Here is a 17,118-nt window from a genome sequence, read left to right on the forward strand (position 1 = left end):
TGCAAACTGATGCTAAAATGATTTTTAAAAATTGCATATTGTTACAATATACGTGTAATTAGGCTAAACAGAAATACCTAAAGGCAAATTCAGTTGCAACATCAATGGTTGACTCTAAACAAGCAGTTGTGTTACATCTGGATTAATTGCTCCACAAGCAACATAGGATGCATTCAACATCTTCTTGGCTCTGTGGAATGATTCCCTGCACAGAGGAAAGAGTGCCACTGACAGAATTTTTTTGTAAATTACTTATGTGCATGAGCAAATCAAGCATCAGAATAGTTTCTTCCTAATACTTAACTAACACATATTCCAGATCCCACTGATTTCAAAGAGACTTGAATTTGTTTCTCTAGTCCTTAATTATTTAGTACATTAATATTTAGGAAAGCAGTCTGTCATCATCAATGCTTTTGTCTAATGTTCTTTTCTCCATGGACAGATCCATCTAAGTGTTGATCAAACAGTGCTAAGTATGAACAATAGAATAAAATGAAATATTATTCTGGAGTCTTTTCATGGAAGAATGTAAGTTCACTTTATTGTTAGTTTGGGCTTATATTAATTTTCTGCAAAGATGTTTTTTGACATTATTAAAAAAATCATGATCCGAGGTATGTTTGTTATCATTCTTCAATTTATATTTACTTTTTTTCAAAAAGTTTTTTAGTTATTAAATTCATCTAATACAAAACCATATAAAATGAGAGAAATTACAGTTAGTTTGCAAACAGCAAATAGACAAAGCTTTTGTATATTTACCAATAATAAAAATATATAGAGAAATTAAGACTAAGTAAACTGAGACAAAATTTAACAAATATTGCACCAAAGTTTCAGCTGCTTTTACCCACAGTATTAAAATATCCCCTTTCTACTGAACATTCCTTAGATAGGGGACGGGAAATATGTAGGTTTGCTTATACTACTGAGTCCTTTGAAAAAACATGGAAGCATGCCAGGACAATGCCTTTAAATAATAACCTGTGGCTAATCAATATTCAGCTTCAAAGAATTACCTATTCAACAGCCAACAAGTGGGTATTTGTAAACAGTAAATGGAAAAGAAAATGGAAACCCTTTATATCAGCCTCACTAACCTGGACCTGCTTAACTCCATCTTCAGAACCCGTTCTCTTTACCCATTTTCTGTGTGTTTTCAATTCCTGAAAACTTTCATTTTGCATTTGAAATTTCCTGTCTTTGCATGATTTTCTTTGAGTGACAAGGATGCTTTTGAGGATTTTAAGTCTTCTCCCACTGGCCCTCCCCCTTATATGGCAAATATAAACATATATATCACTGCTAAAATGTTTTCTTGATGCACTTCTTAGTGTATTTCCTAAGAAATCATCAGGACTCAAAAACTTATTTCTTATTTTACGATCTTGGGGAAACTGCTTCACTAAATTATAGTGGCATGATTATTTTTTATTTGTTTTACAGTCTACATATGTGAGATCAGCTATGAAAATACCAGTAATGAAAGTAAAATTAAGAGCTTTTTTTTCCTCAACATCTTTGCCCTTTTTTAATCTCTGGTCATTGTATGTGTTGAATTTCATGATAAAGAGGAAGATTGCAATTTTTACTCCTGTTAATAGCACAGAGCCAGAATAGTGAGCTGAAGTGCATTTAATCCTCGGGTGAGCATTTGAAGTACAGGTAAATTTTTCAATCCATATTTAAATGAATGTAGCTACTGTTTCTACAGCTGCAAATACATTTGGTATTGGAAAATGGTATTATCTGTGAAAAATAGTTTTGAAAAATATACTTTCAAACAGTTTATATAAAAGGGAAAATTATAGAGCCATAATGTTAATTTTGCTTTCTTCACTTTTCTGGGTGAACTTCAGGTCACAGTGAAATTAATAATGAAATATATATTTACAATGTTGAGATCAGGATTTCATCCTTAAACCTTCAGTGCTAAACCTAAAACTATATTTTCCATATGATGTTTTATTAGTTCCTAGAAACGGATAATATAATTCTGACATAATTCATAGAGTTCTGACTGGGTTTCTCTTCTAGAAATTTGAAATATTTCCAGGGCTGGTGAATATTCAGTAGAGGAAGATGAGCATGTATGCCACGAAAACATACCTATTTGCAGGTAGATATTGTAAGGGGAAGGTATGGAGGATGTGCACGTGTAGTTAATTGTGTAAGAAACTAATTTCTACTTTAGGCATCAACCCTGGAGACTTTCATTCCATTTCGCAGAAAATTTGAATGACAAGATGAAGCTGAGAAAATGTAGAGCTAAGAATAATTGTTGACTTTGGGGTTTTTTGAGCTATGGGTGGATGAAGTGATAGAGGGGAAGGTGAACTGGCTTAAAGGAAAGCAGAGCAGCCTGGGATGGAAGCAGTTGCCTGGTGGTAATACTGTGCATCAGGCATGAGCCTTTTTTTTTTATTTCCCAAGTTAAATTCTCTCATCCACTGATAGGAGTTGTGCTGAGGCTGTGCCTCCCTTCAGGTCAAGCCTTGCATGGCTCAAAGGTGTGTCATCCTGGGTGGTCTATGGATGAGGCTAAGGTGGGACCCCAGGGGGTGTCTCATCCGGTCATCTTTGGCCACAAGGGTTTGTGGAACCACACTTAGACCTCAAAAGTGGACTGAAGGTTTAAACTGAAGGGAAAAAAAAAACCAGCAGTGAATGTGTTAGAATGCCCTGCAAGAACTCAGCTCATTTTTGGTAAATGCAGTGTCTGAATGATTGTGGGAATCTGAGGACTGGTTAGACCCTATGGAGTTCAGGAAGTGCTTTTGCCAATCTTTCATAGCCAGTTTCTCAGTAGGGTCCATACAAGTGCCTAGAGAGGCAACCTCTGGTTCTGAAGAAAAAAAAAATCTGTACAGAGTTGAAAAGATACTGTTGAGTAACTTAAAATAATGAAGTTCAGGACCATTAAAACTCTGAGCTAATTAAAGCCGTGCTGGCAGGACACAGTCTAATGAATTGGGAACTTTGAACTAATAGATTTCATATGGTGGAAGAGAAGCATTGATTAGTAATAACAACAGTGATGGTAGGATGTAAAAAAAATGCCCTCTCGTGGTAGATCTGAACCAACCTGATGTATTTTTCAGTATCTATAGAAGTGGAGCAGTTGGGTTGGAGTGGTTGTGTGAGTGCTCCATCCCAAATACATTATTCACACTGATCACATTTGCATATGAGTCACATTCAGTTTGAATTTGCCAGACGTCCCTTTATGTTTGTTTAAATAATGAGGTCATTCCATGAGGTGAGCAGAACCTAAAAATATAGAGGGAAGACTGTTTGGAAAAACGAGATTTAAAGTGCCTTGCTTACATATTTTCACATCTCAGGGTATATTATGCAAGCAGGAGCACAGCAATGCTGAGGAACTTTTCAAAAAAACTGTGTCCTTTGCTAACAGTTAGTTAAACAATATATTATATAACAAAGCTTCATTGGACTTGTTTCTATTTCCCAGCCAAGCCAATTTCTCCATTAATGAGAATATTCTCCTTTTGAATACATTCAAATGTACCATTTTCAAAGCCAGCATCATTTTGTTGTTTCTCGTTTTGTGTTATGTGAAGATCCCAAGTCTTTTTGGATTGTTTTGTCATTTACTGTAGCATGGAAGATTTTTAAAAGGTCCTGCTCAAGGCAAAGCTTATTCATAAAGTGAGCAAACAAGGGGGAACTGAATTGTGAAGTTTTATGTTATTGAATTTACATAAACTTTTAACAAGCAATAAATTTTTCTTATGCACAAATGGAGACTACCAACTAACCACTTGAGTTCAACAAAGACTTCCCAAACGAGCACTTGGTTCGTATGAGACTTTTAAAATCTTGCTCAAGCCTGAAGAAATTCTGGTTTGTTCGTACTGCAGCCAATCACTCCACACATGAAAGATTTACATTAGTACTTGGTGAAATAAATTTAATTGTATACAGTTTGAGATTGCTGCCTTGGTAAAGAAAGTTAACAGCAGCAAATCAGAACACACATCTGGTGAGCTGCTTTGATCTCTTTAAAGCAGAATTTGCAAGGAAGGGCTGCAAGAAAATAAAATGGAGCCAAAGCTCTTGGTCTAAGCTCAATGAAGAGTAGAAACTAGAGTAGAAATCTAGGAGTATAGATGATATAATACACAATAAAAGGAAGCCAATGAATTTCAGTTTCTAAGCTCCACCAGCTGATATACCAGAAGCAAGAGAATCTGATGACATAATATGTGTACTGAAAGATGTTTCTCATGTTTAAGACATAACAGATGATATTATGTGAGTTGCACTATGTCTGCCCATTCCCCAAAGAAATACAGATCACAAGCACAAAAACATCTTCCAGCTTCCCCAGGCAAAATGTTCTGTATGTTTTGGACCAGAAAATGGGAAGGAGGCAAGATACATTTCAAATCAGAGGAAATGCACCATCACAACAGTGTGTTTATTTTGTTCATTTGTTCCAGACTGTCCATTCTAGATACAGCTTTTTTAGAGGTCAATTTGCTGTTTCTTCCATTTTCATGTCAGTAGCAGCTGTTACTTGAATATATCAAGAGCAGACTTTTCTGAAATTTAACTGAACGAGATCTGCTGTGAAATCTCTTGTAAATCAGTGGGCAAGGTTCACATCAGGCCATGCATGGATCACTAATGCCTGCTTTTGCTGAGATGCAGAAGTTTGAACAGCAGCTGGAAATTTGTAGAAGTAGAAGCCCAAGCAGGCCAGGTTGGACGGGGCTCTGAGCAACCTGGTCCAGTGGAAGGTGCCCCTGCCCATGGCAGGGGTGGTTGGAACTAGGTGATTTTTAAAGTCCCTTCCAACCCAAACCATTCTGTGATTCTATTACTGAAGAAGAGTTTTATGATTGTGTGGCATCTGGAAAATACACGTGTGTTCTGCTGGTGACTAGACTTGACACATTCATCTTTGCTGAAACAAGTTGCCAAAATATTCCAACTTCCAGAGCCTGCTTTTGCGTGTTAGAGCAACTTATGGAGCAGCAAAGCACAGGCTCATATAAATGCTTCCCTTTGTGTGTTAAATCACAGCAGTGCAGCTTCATCCTGAGTGCATTTTCAAAGGGAAGTGGGAAGCTATCCTGACTTTGCCTTGCATTCTGTGTTGATACGTAAAAAAATAGTCTGTTATAAAACAGAATGTCCATTCAAGTGATTGTTAGAGCAACTAACTGGACTGCTGATTGAAAAGTAGATATGTGCAGAGTCATACCACAGGATCAGTTTTTGTTGAAAGCTGTAATTAAAGCTGTGAGTGTGAGGCACAAGAGGCACAATATTTGAAAAGCATGTCCATTTGCCATCAGTCAAGGTATTGCATGTGGACTTGTGTACAGCAGCCTGACAGAAGTGCTGGACTTCTTCAGAATTCCATTACTTCCTTTCTCTCCAGTGACATAACTTTTATGTTACACTACCTTTCAGTCTCCCCCTGTGTCATGTATGTATTTGGTTGAATTTAAGGATAGTCAAGTTGAAAACATCACTCAGTTGTGATATTATCTGTTGGACACCTGTCGAGCTTCAAAATTCAGATGGAAGGAATTCTGCAGTGTGTTTTATTTATTAATATTATGATATTAAGAAAATTCAAATGCTTTTCAGTAAACCCTATTTTTATGTCATATATATGATATGACCTACTAAGCCTTGTTATGGTGTTCTTATCTTTTTTGGTGGGGAAAAAAGGGCCCTTATCTTTACTGCAAGTATATAGTTCACATTGTCTGACAGTAGGGTACCCAATAAAATGTAGGAGTAAACAAAGTAGGCAGAAAGTATTACAACTTTTCCTCTGGGAACTATTTAAACATGCTGCCATTTAAATTCACAGCGGCCTTTGAAGTTTTGAATATGCAGTTATAAGCAGTGGCCATTTCAAAGCAGAAGCAGTATCTTTTATAAAAGCAGCAGCTGTAATTTTAAAAGATTCTGTGGGGATTTTCCTAGTGTGGCAGCTAGGCTGTTTAGAATTCTTAAATATCTTGTGCAGAATTTGAGAGCTTTAAAGATACTCTTAGCCTTATATACATTTTATTTCAAAGAAACTCAAATACTTTGTTGAGAAGTTATTACTAAATTGCATGCACTGAAATTACTCAGGTTCTTCTGTTGTTGTCACATTATTTGGGTGTTGAATTTTCGTTGTTTGATATGGCTGAATTTTTGCTGACAAACCCTGGCATTTGTTTCCAGGTTTTTTTTAAAGTTGATCTATCTTTTTTTTTTATTGTTATTTATTTCTACAGCTTGATCAAGTTGTCCGTCAGAGAAATCTGCATAGTTTGGAACTTTTCCTTTCATGTGCACAGAAACAGTTAAATGTTTTATTGAAGGAAGAGCCAACCACAGAGGAAAACAGAGACTGACATTCCTGGTACCACTGACACGGTGTGATCTGTGAAGCTGCAAATCTCAACTCAGCAAGTGATGAATATATTCTAATCTTTTGGGACTGTATTATTGATTCAAGGTTGATCTGAAACTATGCTTGATAGAAATATGTGTGGATGATGTTCTTTTATTTATTGGTTTGTTTTACTGCTATTGTCAGATTGCAAATATGGAAGGGGAAAACATCCATGGGAAAAAAAATTGGGTTTTTTTATGATTTTGTTTTCATTACATTTTCTAGTAACCCATGATTGAAGTGTTAGATAACTTGTAGCACTGATGAAAACATTTCCCTGTTATGTCTGTTTTAAATTTGGCATCGTGTGTTGATGTGATTCATCGTTATTTTTGGTATTTTAAAAAATTGAGACAAACTTACTTGAATATTGATATAAATCCATCTCTATTTCCACAGTATATACCCAAGTCCATTGCCTCAGGTGAGCCTGAGGAGCTTATTATTTCTTACTATTTTTGATGTATAACAGGGGAATCAATGCTGAAACATAAGAGTGTTGTCAGGCATCTCTTTAATCATTTATAAAAAACTTCAGCTCTGGTAATAGAAAAAATTTAGAAACTAAACAGTGCATCTTTTTAGAGTAGTGCAAAACACTGCCATAGCCAATGTATAGTTTGTATTTTATTTCTGTTTTACAGAGCTGCTTCAATTCCAAAAGTAATTTTCTCATGAAATGACGATTAATGTGACTGACCTCAGTTTCAGGAAGAAGATGTATGTAATTATGTGGAGACTGATACTGCACTGCCTCAGTGGAATTTCTGACAGAATAAGGAGAGCAGCTTTGCTGACCTCAGATGCCCTTTCTGAGTGCATGAAGGAAGTAGGAAAGCTCCCCACAGACATTACTGGACTTTGGATCAAGTCATGGGTCTTTCTAGTCTTGCTGACAGCAGATGGAGTGGAATTTCTGTGCCTGCACTCTACTGATTGTAGACTTGGGGCCTTAGTTTTAAAAGAGTGCTGAATGAAATAAGGGAAAATAAGTGTTCACACTTAGGTATGTAAATAAACTAAGAGTGATCTCTCTTATGGTGAGCTTGTGATTCAGTGGGGGACTTATGGGCATTTTTTAGTGTGGTTCTTGTTATTCAGCAGTACTTTGGGGTTTTTTTGTTTGGCTGGTTTTTTGCACCAGCAGTCACTTGTCATAAATCGCTCTCATAGAGCAATAGGGAAACACCAAATGGTTGCACAAAGTATTTGGCAGTATGAAATATGTACTGCAGAAAGTTTAGAATTTTATTTAAATCTTTTTCTGTGCTTTGTTTTTGTAATCAAAGCCAAAGGTTTTGTCTTCTGTATACACAAAAATACCCTGCAAATGGATGAAAATCCAGTCTTATTTTTGATACTTCTTGATTGACTGATCAGTTTCTATTTTTTTTGGCAGACAAAAAAAAATTATTAACAAGTCATCGACTTATTTATTGTTCCTAAGCCAGTGAAATTCTTGTCTTCTTCAACTGCACCAAAGATGACACAGATGTACACGTGGATTTTTTTGTAATGTAGAGGCAGTATCAAATGAAGTAGGTTGTCTAATGCTGTCTCACAACAGATGTGTACTTGTGGAAATGTGGTATGAGCACATTCCTAGAGGAACTTGATTTTATTTCTAGGCCTGGACATGAGGCACTATTCCTATTTACTAAAGACATCAGAGTATTCCCCTTAAAGCCAGAGCCTTAGGAGTCTATCAGCATTCTCCTAATAAAGAGGTTTGTATTCTGACTTGCAACAATATGTAAAAGCACTTTCTGGAGAAGCTCAGTAAGATTTTGCTGTCAACTATGGTGTATCTTTCCCATTGGAACATAGGGTTGTTTAATCTCAGCTCTTGAATATTGTGGTTGTCACAGAGAACTGTAGGTATTTTTTTTCCTTACCTTTGACAGTTTTAGTCCTTCAGTCTTCCTCTGTTCCCTGCAAACAAGATTGCACACTAGACCACAGAAATAAAGGATCATATTTGGAGCTCGAGTTACATTTGAAACTCCCAAGTCTCAGAGGAGAAATTTAGTTGTAGAGCACACACAGACCTATCCAGTCTGCGAGCTTTGGAGCATGCCATAACTTCCACCTTTCCCACATTGCATCCAGAGCTTTAAAGCTTGGTTTTATTTTTCAGTGTTTCTGTATAACCATAGGATAATACAACTTGTGGAAATTTGGGAGGAGGGAATCGTAGAATCAAGGAGTGGTTTGGGTTGGAAGGGACATTAAAATCATACAATTCCAACCCCCTGCCATGGGCAGGGACACCTTCCACCAGCCCAGGTTGCTCAGAGCCCCATCCAGCCTGGCCTTGGACACTTCCAGGGATGGGGCAGCCACAGCTTCTCTGGGCAACCTGTTCCTCCCCACCCTCACAGGAAAGAATTTCTTCCCAATATCTAATCTTGACCTACTCCCTTTCAGTTTAAAACCAGGAAGTTTGCAAAACCCAGTCTAGCTCCTAGAAGGTGACATCACAATTTTATTTTATTCTTTTTTTATTCCTACATACAGGCTGAAGAATTACATATAAGAGAAAAAAACATGTTCAAGGTCTACAGGGTAGAACTATCTGCCTCTGAGGTCTGGCTGACAGTGCTACTATTTTGGCAAGACTGTAATGGGAAGAACAAGAAACCCTGGAACTAATCTTTAGAATCAAAATGCAAGAACCAGGTCACCAAAGCTCAAATAATATACATGATATGGTTATGTACTTTATATTAGGAATAAACCATAAATCTTGTTATGTAAAGGCATGGTTTAAACAATCAATTTTGTGCATTATTGTATTAGAAGTGACCTAAAAGGCAAGGTAACAGAAGATCCAGTGTATAAAATATTTCTTTCATTGGTGTCAATTGGGCCCATTCTACTTTAACACTTCTACTTGAAGCTCTAGAACAGAACAGTGTGATTTATAGCTAATAGTTTACACTAAGTTAATACTGAATATTGTGATATCAGGCAGTCCTACACATTTGTGTTACGTTTCTGTTGGTTTCTGTTGGCTCCCTCTCTGCTTCCATCACAGGATTCTAGGTTGACTCTGAGACTATGTGTGTACAAGTCTTTCACATGGAGGGAATCATTTGCCACATGTTTTTTGTATACTGCCTCTACTTAAGATATGGGAATATTTGAAATTTTGCCTTGCTGTAGGAATCTCCTTGACAAATTACACCTGAATGCCTTGAAGCACTGAATTCCTTCACCCCGTCCTTAAGTGGCAGAACAAAGGAAAAGCAGCAGTTGTCATTCCAAAGGCTGAGATCACATTAGTATTTTGAGATTTTTGGGCATCTTTACTTTGGCTTCTGGTCAAAAGTGTGTCATGTCCTGCCAGCTCAGTAAATGGCAATGTTAATTCCTGACTGTCTGAAATTGTCCGTGCAGACATGACCTTAAAGAGCCTAATTCCTTTTCACACTAAAACTCCCTTACAGCACTCTAGACCCTCTTCCCCTGTGTATTTCCTATGTCCACATATTTGAGTTTACAGATTTTTCCCTATCCCTCAGATGATAAGATTTCATCTGGTTTCCTGGCAGGAGATAGCCACCCACAAAAATTGTTCATCAGTGGGACAGATAGAATTTATGCTCACTTTCTGATCATGTGCAGTGTCAGTGCAGTTATCAAATGGACTAAGTGCAAATATAAAATGAGCTGGGTTGGGGCATATCCAATGTGGCTTCCAGCTGGCTGGCTTTCTTGATGCCAGAGGGGGAAGTGTTAAAGCACAGAGCACAGCCTGGTCTAATGGCCATGTGCATCTTCCTGCTTCCCCATTTCATTGCACCCCTCACTGAGCTACCTGAAATCCATAATTTCCTTTGTCTAAATTATCACAGAATCTCAGAATGGCTTCTGTTGCAAGGGACTTTAAAGATCATCTCATTCCAGCCCCTCTGCGATGGGCAGGGACACCTTCTGCTATCCCAGGTTGTTCAGTTCTATCCAACCTGGCCTCGAACACTTCCAGGGATGGGGCAGCCACAGCTTCTCTGGACAACCTGGGCCTCACCACCCTCACAGTAAGTAATTTCTTCCTAATATCCAATTTAAACCTACTCTCTGTCAGTTTGAAGCCATTCCCCCCTGTCCTGTCACTCCAGACCCTTGTAAACAGTCTCCCCCCATCTTTCTTGCAGGCTCCCTTCAGGTTCTAGAACACCCCAGTTAGGTCACCCTGAAACCTTCTCTTCTCCAGGCTGAATAATCCAATTTCTCTCAGTATTTTCTTGTAGGGGAGCTGCTCCATCCCTCTGATCACTTTGCTGTCCCTCCTCTGGACTTACACTGTTAAACTCCGTTGCAGGAGTGACCAACTTGTGGACGAGATTGTCTTAAAATTTTTTACCTGGCTGTTCTGAATGCTGTATAGAAAGATTTTATGACATCTGTGGCGTTCATTTTTCATCAGTGGATTATAAACATGCCAAAGAAACATTGGACTGGAAAGTGCTTTTTACATGGGGACAATTCTAGCCTTCAATTCAATGCACTTGCAGGAACTGACAAAATAATATTTTCTTTTCTGTGATCTGTTCTTCTGAGATATTGTTCTTCTGAGGCTTCAAGAAGGCTCATCTGCTAGCATCATTTAAGTTGTCTTCATTAATTTTTAAGCTTACATAAAACTGATCCTGCTGCTGAATTAGGGTCATATTTGAACAGTTGAACAGTCACAGGGAAACCACCCGAGTTTTTCTCTCAAGTTTTGTATTTGCTGAGTTGCTCAAGTTTTGTATTTGTATCACCTTTCAGTGATAGGACTTTCTTGTGATAATAATTATTATTTTCCTATGGTAATATAAATAACAATACCTTTCTGTGATAGATGTGGTATCAGTATTTTATCCCTGTCTTACATGCTGTGTAATGACAACAGTTTTAATGTGCGTCAGACATTCGCATTTGTTTATATTGCCTGTAATTCCTCTCATTTCAGACTTACAAAACCAGCATTTTTTAGATGCTTTCCATTGTCCAGCAAGGATAATACAATGCACAAAGAACGTGTTACTGAATAAAGAGTCAAACTATTCTACTTCTTTTCAAATGACATTTTTAAACAGTTTGACAGTAAACACTAGGAGAAAAGTGAGATGTTTATTAATATACGTATCCTAAAAATATTATTATCAACAAAATGCTACAAATGTATCTTTTTTTTTCCAGATTTGGTAGTCAGTCTGTATGAATAGGTATAGATCACTGTCATATGTCAAATCATTGCCATTCATTCTCTTTCTTCAAGTTAAAATATTTTTTCTTCTCTCAAAAGCTGCACCTCTCTGCATTTAAAAAGAAGCTCGTCCTGACTGATCCCCTCTACAGAATACTGTAGGAGACCCTTAAGCCAAGGGAGAAAGAGAACTGGTTTTGCTGAATGAACTTGGAGGGTGTTTCAGTTCTTGTACTGCTACCAAATTAGGGCACTGGTTAAGTCTTCACACCGATCGTGCTGCATAAATTTTCCAGAAGATGACTGGTCACGGTGATGCATGGTCAGTCTCTATTTTTGTGGCAATAATTTTAAAAATTCCATTACCCAAACATCCCACTCTTTTATTGTGACCATGGATTGCATATTTGGAGCGTGATTGTGGAGCGCTGGCTCCCAGGAAGTCAGTAGGAATTCTGCTGTCGGTTATTTGCAGTCGACATTTCGTCCTTCCTCGCATTTCTTGCATTTGGGGCCACAATGAGTATAATGCACACAATTCTGTCTTTGTATGGCTCTGGAAACATACTGGGAAATTATATCAAAAGCAGATTTCATGATCAGTTCTTTGAAGAAAGTGTCAGCACTTGTTCTGTTCCTGGTATAGCAGGGAAGGCAGATGAGCTGTTGTCTGAGACCTTGGTGAGGGAAAATGTGTCTCTCATTATTACTACACTGCTGCAAAGAAGAAGGTCTCATCTCAGAAAATAGTATTACATGAGAATCTTTACTTCAAAATTGCATCCAAACAGCCAAAATAAAATAAAATAATATAAAATAAAAGTTTAAGCTTTGTAAAGCTTGAAGGCATTGCAAGGGTGACATGTTGCAACCCAAAAACATTAGGCTGACAAGTGTCAATAGAGGTTCCTGAGCATCCTGGGCAGAATGTTTTGGGAGCTTCTCTGGAGGAATGATGCTCACTGGGGCTACTACTGTATCAGGATGATGTACATAGTCTTGCTTGATTGCTACTCTAATATTAAAAACAAAACTCTATGCACAATGGAGAAGTCTTTACACGTCTGCCAAGTAAAATGGAAAGGGATCCAGATGTTGTGTCCAAAGATAGCATATCATCTAATCATCTTCTTGGGAATAAAAAATGTATTTGGGTCTCGAATGAAATAATTTTTCATTTGCAGAGATTGGAATAAAAGTTCCTGTAAGCTCCATGCAGCAATGAAGGAGGTCTACAGAAGACTGATGGTCACAGAGCTCATGAATCACAAAACTATACTTGGAAGAATGCAAATTATTACAAGGAGGGTGAGCATGAAATTGCACTCAATTTGACTATATCCACATGTAATATAAATATCACAGTCACAATATGTATTCACATTTTCAAGACTAATTTTCTTCAACAAATTTTTCAGAGAACAGGTGAGTTGAAGGAAGGGATGACGTGGTCATTGTTCACCGTATCTAAGAAAGATTCAAATGGATGATTGTTTGATTTATTGTGTGTTGGGGCCAAATGTTGATATTTATTCCCATGCATAAGCATCCAGAAGTTCATGCTGGTTTTCACAGAGCAATCATATAGCCCACTCGTCTGTAACAATTACATGCTTTGCTCCTATTTTTCCTCTTGGTTAAACTACTAAGTGGATTAAAGTCTTTTATATGCCTCGTGTACTGTTGGTGTCATCAATAATTTAATTACGTCCATCTCCAGGACAGAGCTCAGAAACGCCACTTGACAACTTAAAAAAAGTTTTTCTACATTATAGTGAGAGTTTATACACACTTTAAAGACTCTCTGTTGTTGAGTTCAATGCAGTGAATATGTTTTTTCTTTCAAGAAGACAAAACCGGGGGGCCAACTGGTTTGGTTTAACTAATTAAGAAACCCTGTTGGTCAGTGATGTTTTTCACAGTGCTCTGAAAAAATATTGTACTATTATGAAAGACCCTAGAATAACCAACCAGAACCCATGTGTTTGCTGACTTGCAAGTCAAAGTTTGCTAGTGGATTTTACTCCTGCTGTTAAACAACAAGACCAGGATTTTTCTCATTGTTTCTAGCCAATGCCCTGCCTTCTTTGCAGTGGACCTTTGTGGGAAAATCAGCTATACCACCCTCAAAAAGGGCTCTATGGCAAGGAAAGAGGGAACCACTGAAAAGCATCCCAGCCTGCAGTACAGCTGGGAACATGGCGCTTCCATCTCCAAAGATCTCATCCTGTCAGTTCCTCTGGCCAAATTTATTGTTCTACTCCAGATTTGCAGGGAGAACTCCCCGACTTCCATAGATTATAATGTCTTCTGAGTCTTGGAGGGAAGTGTTTTAGCACACTCGCATGGTGAGGATACATCTGGTGCTCAGCAGTGGTTCCTCACATGCTGTGCTACTGTGTTGGCCTTTTAACACTGAATTTTACATGGCTGCCTCCTGTGCATTGTGTTAAACTCCACTGAAGGAAAGCTGGATGTATGGAAAGATCTCGAATTTTATGTTTGGTTTCATCAGTGAAAATGAAACCTTTCCACAGAGGAAGAGGTTGCCAGTGCTGCAAAACTTCCAGCATTCTTCTAATGACAGGTATGGTGTTGATTTAGTGCATGATTTCAAGCACCAGTCCCATGCCCTCGGCACTTAAAATTGACTGATGGGACAGAATTCCTCAGAAGACTGGTTTTCATCCTCCTCCTCAATTTAGACATTTGGGGTTTTTTGGAGAAATGGCATCACGTATCATTCAGCTTTAGGTTCTGCTGTGGTAGAGAGGTGATGTATACAGTTCTCCTGACATGTCTGAAGAGCTGAGTACTTTCTCCCTTTGTGTTTCCCTCTCATTAAATGAGCTGTGAACTAGGGCCCCAATGTACATGTGTTTGACAATGCTATAAAACCCTAGTCAAATATTATAATAAAATATTCCAAGATCTTCCTTTATTTTTGAAAGTCATAGAGTGGGGGGTTTTTGTCATTTTAATAGTAAATAATCATGCGCTTTTAGTGTGCTTTATGGTTTTGGACTCCTTAACCTTCAGGCTTCCCACTGGAAATGCAAGTGCTAGAAAACCTTTTTCCTCCTTTATGAGGTTTAAGATTTACAGGGTCCCAGGAGGTAAGGTGTTAAAGAAAACTTCAAATATTGTGATAAAATCACCAAGGGAGCAGCCAGGGCTGGAATGGGGTTGCTCCCTTGAAGGAGGGTGTCACACTTCTGCCCTGCTTCTTCTGTCCTGCTGTTAACATCAGTTTGATGGTCATAACTTCACTCACCCCTCAGGGTGAAGGTTTGGAACTGGTTCTCAGGTTGGCTTCACGCTCATGCCATCTTCATTTGTGATCCTGCAGTCTTACTGATGGGAAAACATAAGCATTGTGCCATTCTGTCAAGTTGTCCTACATCATATAACCTCAAAAATTCTTGGCAAACAATTTTTATTATACAGAAGGAAAGGAATAACTCTCCTTCCTTGAAAAAAATGGCCTTGCTGTAGGGTACTGTAGAATACAGAGGGACTTAACTTTGTCTAAAACATTGGTTGACTGCTTGTAATGGAGTTACTGGAGCAGTAGCCTCTGTGTTCAGTGTATGGAGTCCTCACTGATTCCTGTTGACAGTCTGCCACAAATGTGAATAAAGTCATGCAGACCCTGAATCAATCATTCCCACATTTTTTGGCTTATTCCATACCAAGCTAGCAGGTTGCTAGGCAGCCTGGACACAGATTAGGCAAAAAATGTGGAAACCAGCATGTGCTCCACGTGTCACATCTCTGTGGATGATCCTGTTTACAGGAAAGTTTCTTCACGTTAGAAAGTCCAAGTCTTACCTCATTCCCACACACAGTAAAACATGATAAAATGTGAAGAGCTGATATGGTCAAAACATATATTTGCAGGATCTGTGACTTAAATCTCAGCAATTGTATTTTAAATATGATTGCCAATGAATAGAAGGAGGGCTTGGTGCTGCTTAGGAAAAGTAGTAATTTTTTTCCTGTTGTTTACCCTGTGGATCTATCTAAACTAAGGTTAAAAATAAAGAACATAAAAGTGGCTAACCACAGGTTCTCAGCAGAGATAGAGGTTTTTAAAGCTTATTGTGTCCTCATAGAAGTTCATTACAGCAAAGACAATGCATGGACTTTGACCCATCATAGCACAGAGTATCCTTCCCTCAATTAACTCTAAAACTAGTAGAAAATGGCTGGTTCTCATTGTACAAATCAAGACCAAAAGGCAGCTTGTGTCTGTGATGGAAAAAAGGGGAAATCTGTGAAAGAATAATGATTCATCTGCATTGTAAGAAATTTTAATTTAGTCCTGTAAATAAATAATGATTTCATACTGGGCTAAGACCAAGTTAATAATGTGAGGTATGAATATTCTTTTTTCCAACATCATAATATTTGGCATGTAAGATAATGACATGGAGAGTCATTTTTATTGTCCTTTCTAGGTCTGCTGCTACACATTTCCCAAGGAGAGCAGCACTGCAGAGGGCAGGAGGAAGGTGGAACAAATGGCTTACCATCAATAGCTTAGAGGAACATTAAAAACAACTAGGCAAACTTGCTCAGAATGATCAGACTTTCAGTGTTCCCTGGGGAAAGCCTGTCTTCTCCACTTCCAGATCAGACAGTGGACTGCTGTGATAATTCTGAGCCATGTGGATTTGACTAATGTATGAGGTCTGCTCGTTTCAAAGTGAATTCAGTACCAGGGTTCCCTGGTAAGCGAGGCAAAAAAGCAATGATTGCAAAGAGTGGTCTTGAGTTATCAACATCCAGGGTGCACTTTCTGGACTAGTGAATACTATGTGTATATCCCACAAGAAAGTAGTATCAAACACCGAAGAAAAATGAAAAGCATCCAAGAAAAATCTGTGTAGACATAAAGACAACCCAAGGCCAAAAAAAAATGGCTTAGGCCAAAACTGCAATAAATGTGATATAAAAATAGCAAGGCTAGGCAATTGCAACCAAGATAACAAACATGCTGCTAGGCTTCAAAAAGAAACAAGTGTAAAAGTCCCTATTAATTTGCAATTCTGCAAATTCTCTGCAATTCTTTTTGGAAAAGATCCACAAGATATAGCTGGTGATTCAGAAAAAAAAGTGAACTTTGAGCTTTATAATAGTAGAATAATGGTAACTCCATACTGTATTGGGTGTTGGTGGCAAGGTTCTGGTGAAGGGGGGCTGCAGGGGCTGCCTCATGCCAGACAGTGTGTCCCCACAGAGGAAGCTGAGCCTGGGGAAAAATCACATGGACACGGGGAGAAGTTGTTTTAATTTTTGTCTTTTTTTCTCACCATCCAACTCAGTTTTAATTGGCATTAAATTAAATTTAATTTCCCCGAGTCGAGCCTGTTTTGCCTGTTGACAGTGAGATCTCCCTGTATTTACCTCGACCCATGAGCTTTCCATCTTATTTTTCTCCCTGTGTTCTGTTGAGCAGCAGCTGGGTGGGCATCCAACAGCCAGCCAAGGT

The 17,118-nt window shown here is 38.2% G+C and overlaps 1 protein-coding gene across 6 annotated transcripts in view; it reads left to right on the forward strand.

Annotated features, from left to right (window-relative positions):
• The window catches only part of CCDC91 (coiled-coil domain containing 91), a 121,564-nt gene extending 104,862 nt beyond the window's left edge, over nucleotides 1–16,702 (forward strand). For 3 of the 6 annotated variants that reach the window (XM_027702512.1, XM_027702514.1, XM_027702513.1), the window contains one exon: nucleotides 6,270–6,338. Coding sequence is in view for 3 of the 6 variants with exons in the window: in XM_027702515.1 (XP_027558316.1) it covers nucleotides 6,270–6,389 (120 nt within the window). In the remaining 3 variants the exon portion in view is untranslated. Of the gene's footprint in view, nucleotides 1–6,269; nucleotides 7,789–12,808; nucleotides 12,994–16,084 lie in introns of those variants that run through there. The other 3 variants (XM_027702516.1, XM_027702517.1, XM_027702515.1) reach the window with 3 other exon arrangements.
• The last annotated feature ends 416 nt before the right edge of the window (nucleotides 16,703–17,118 follow it).

Source organism: Neopelma chrysocephalum, unplaced genomic scaffold, assembly GCF_003984885.1.
Source record: "Neopelma chrysocephalum unplaced genomic scaffold, ASM398488v2 Primary Assembly neopelma1_188, whole genome shotgun sequence".
Lineage (NCBI taxonomy): Eukaryota > Metazoa > Chordata > Aves > Passeriformes > Pipridae > Neopelma > Neopelma chrysocephalum.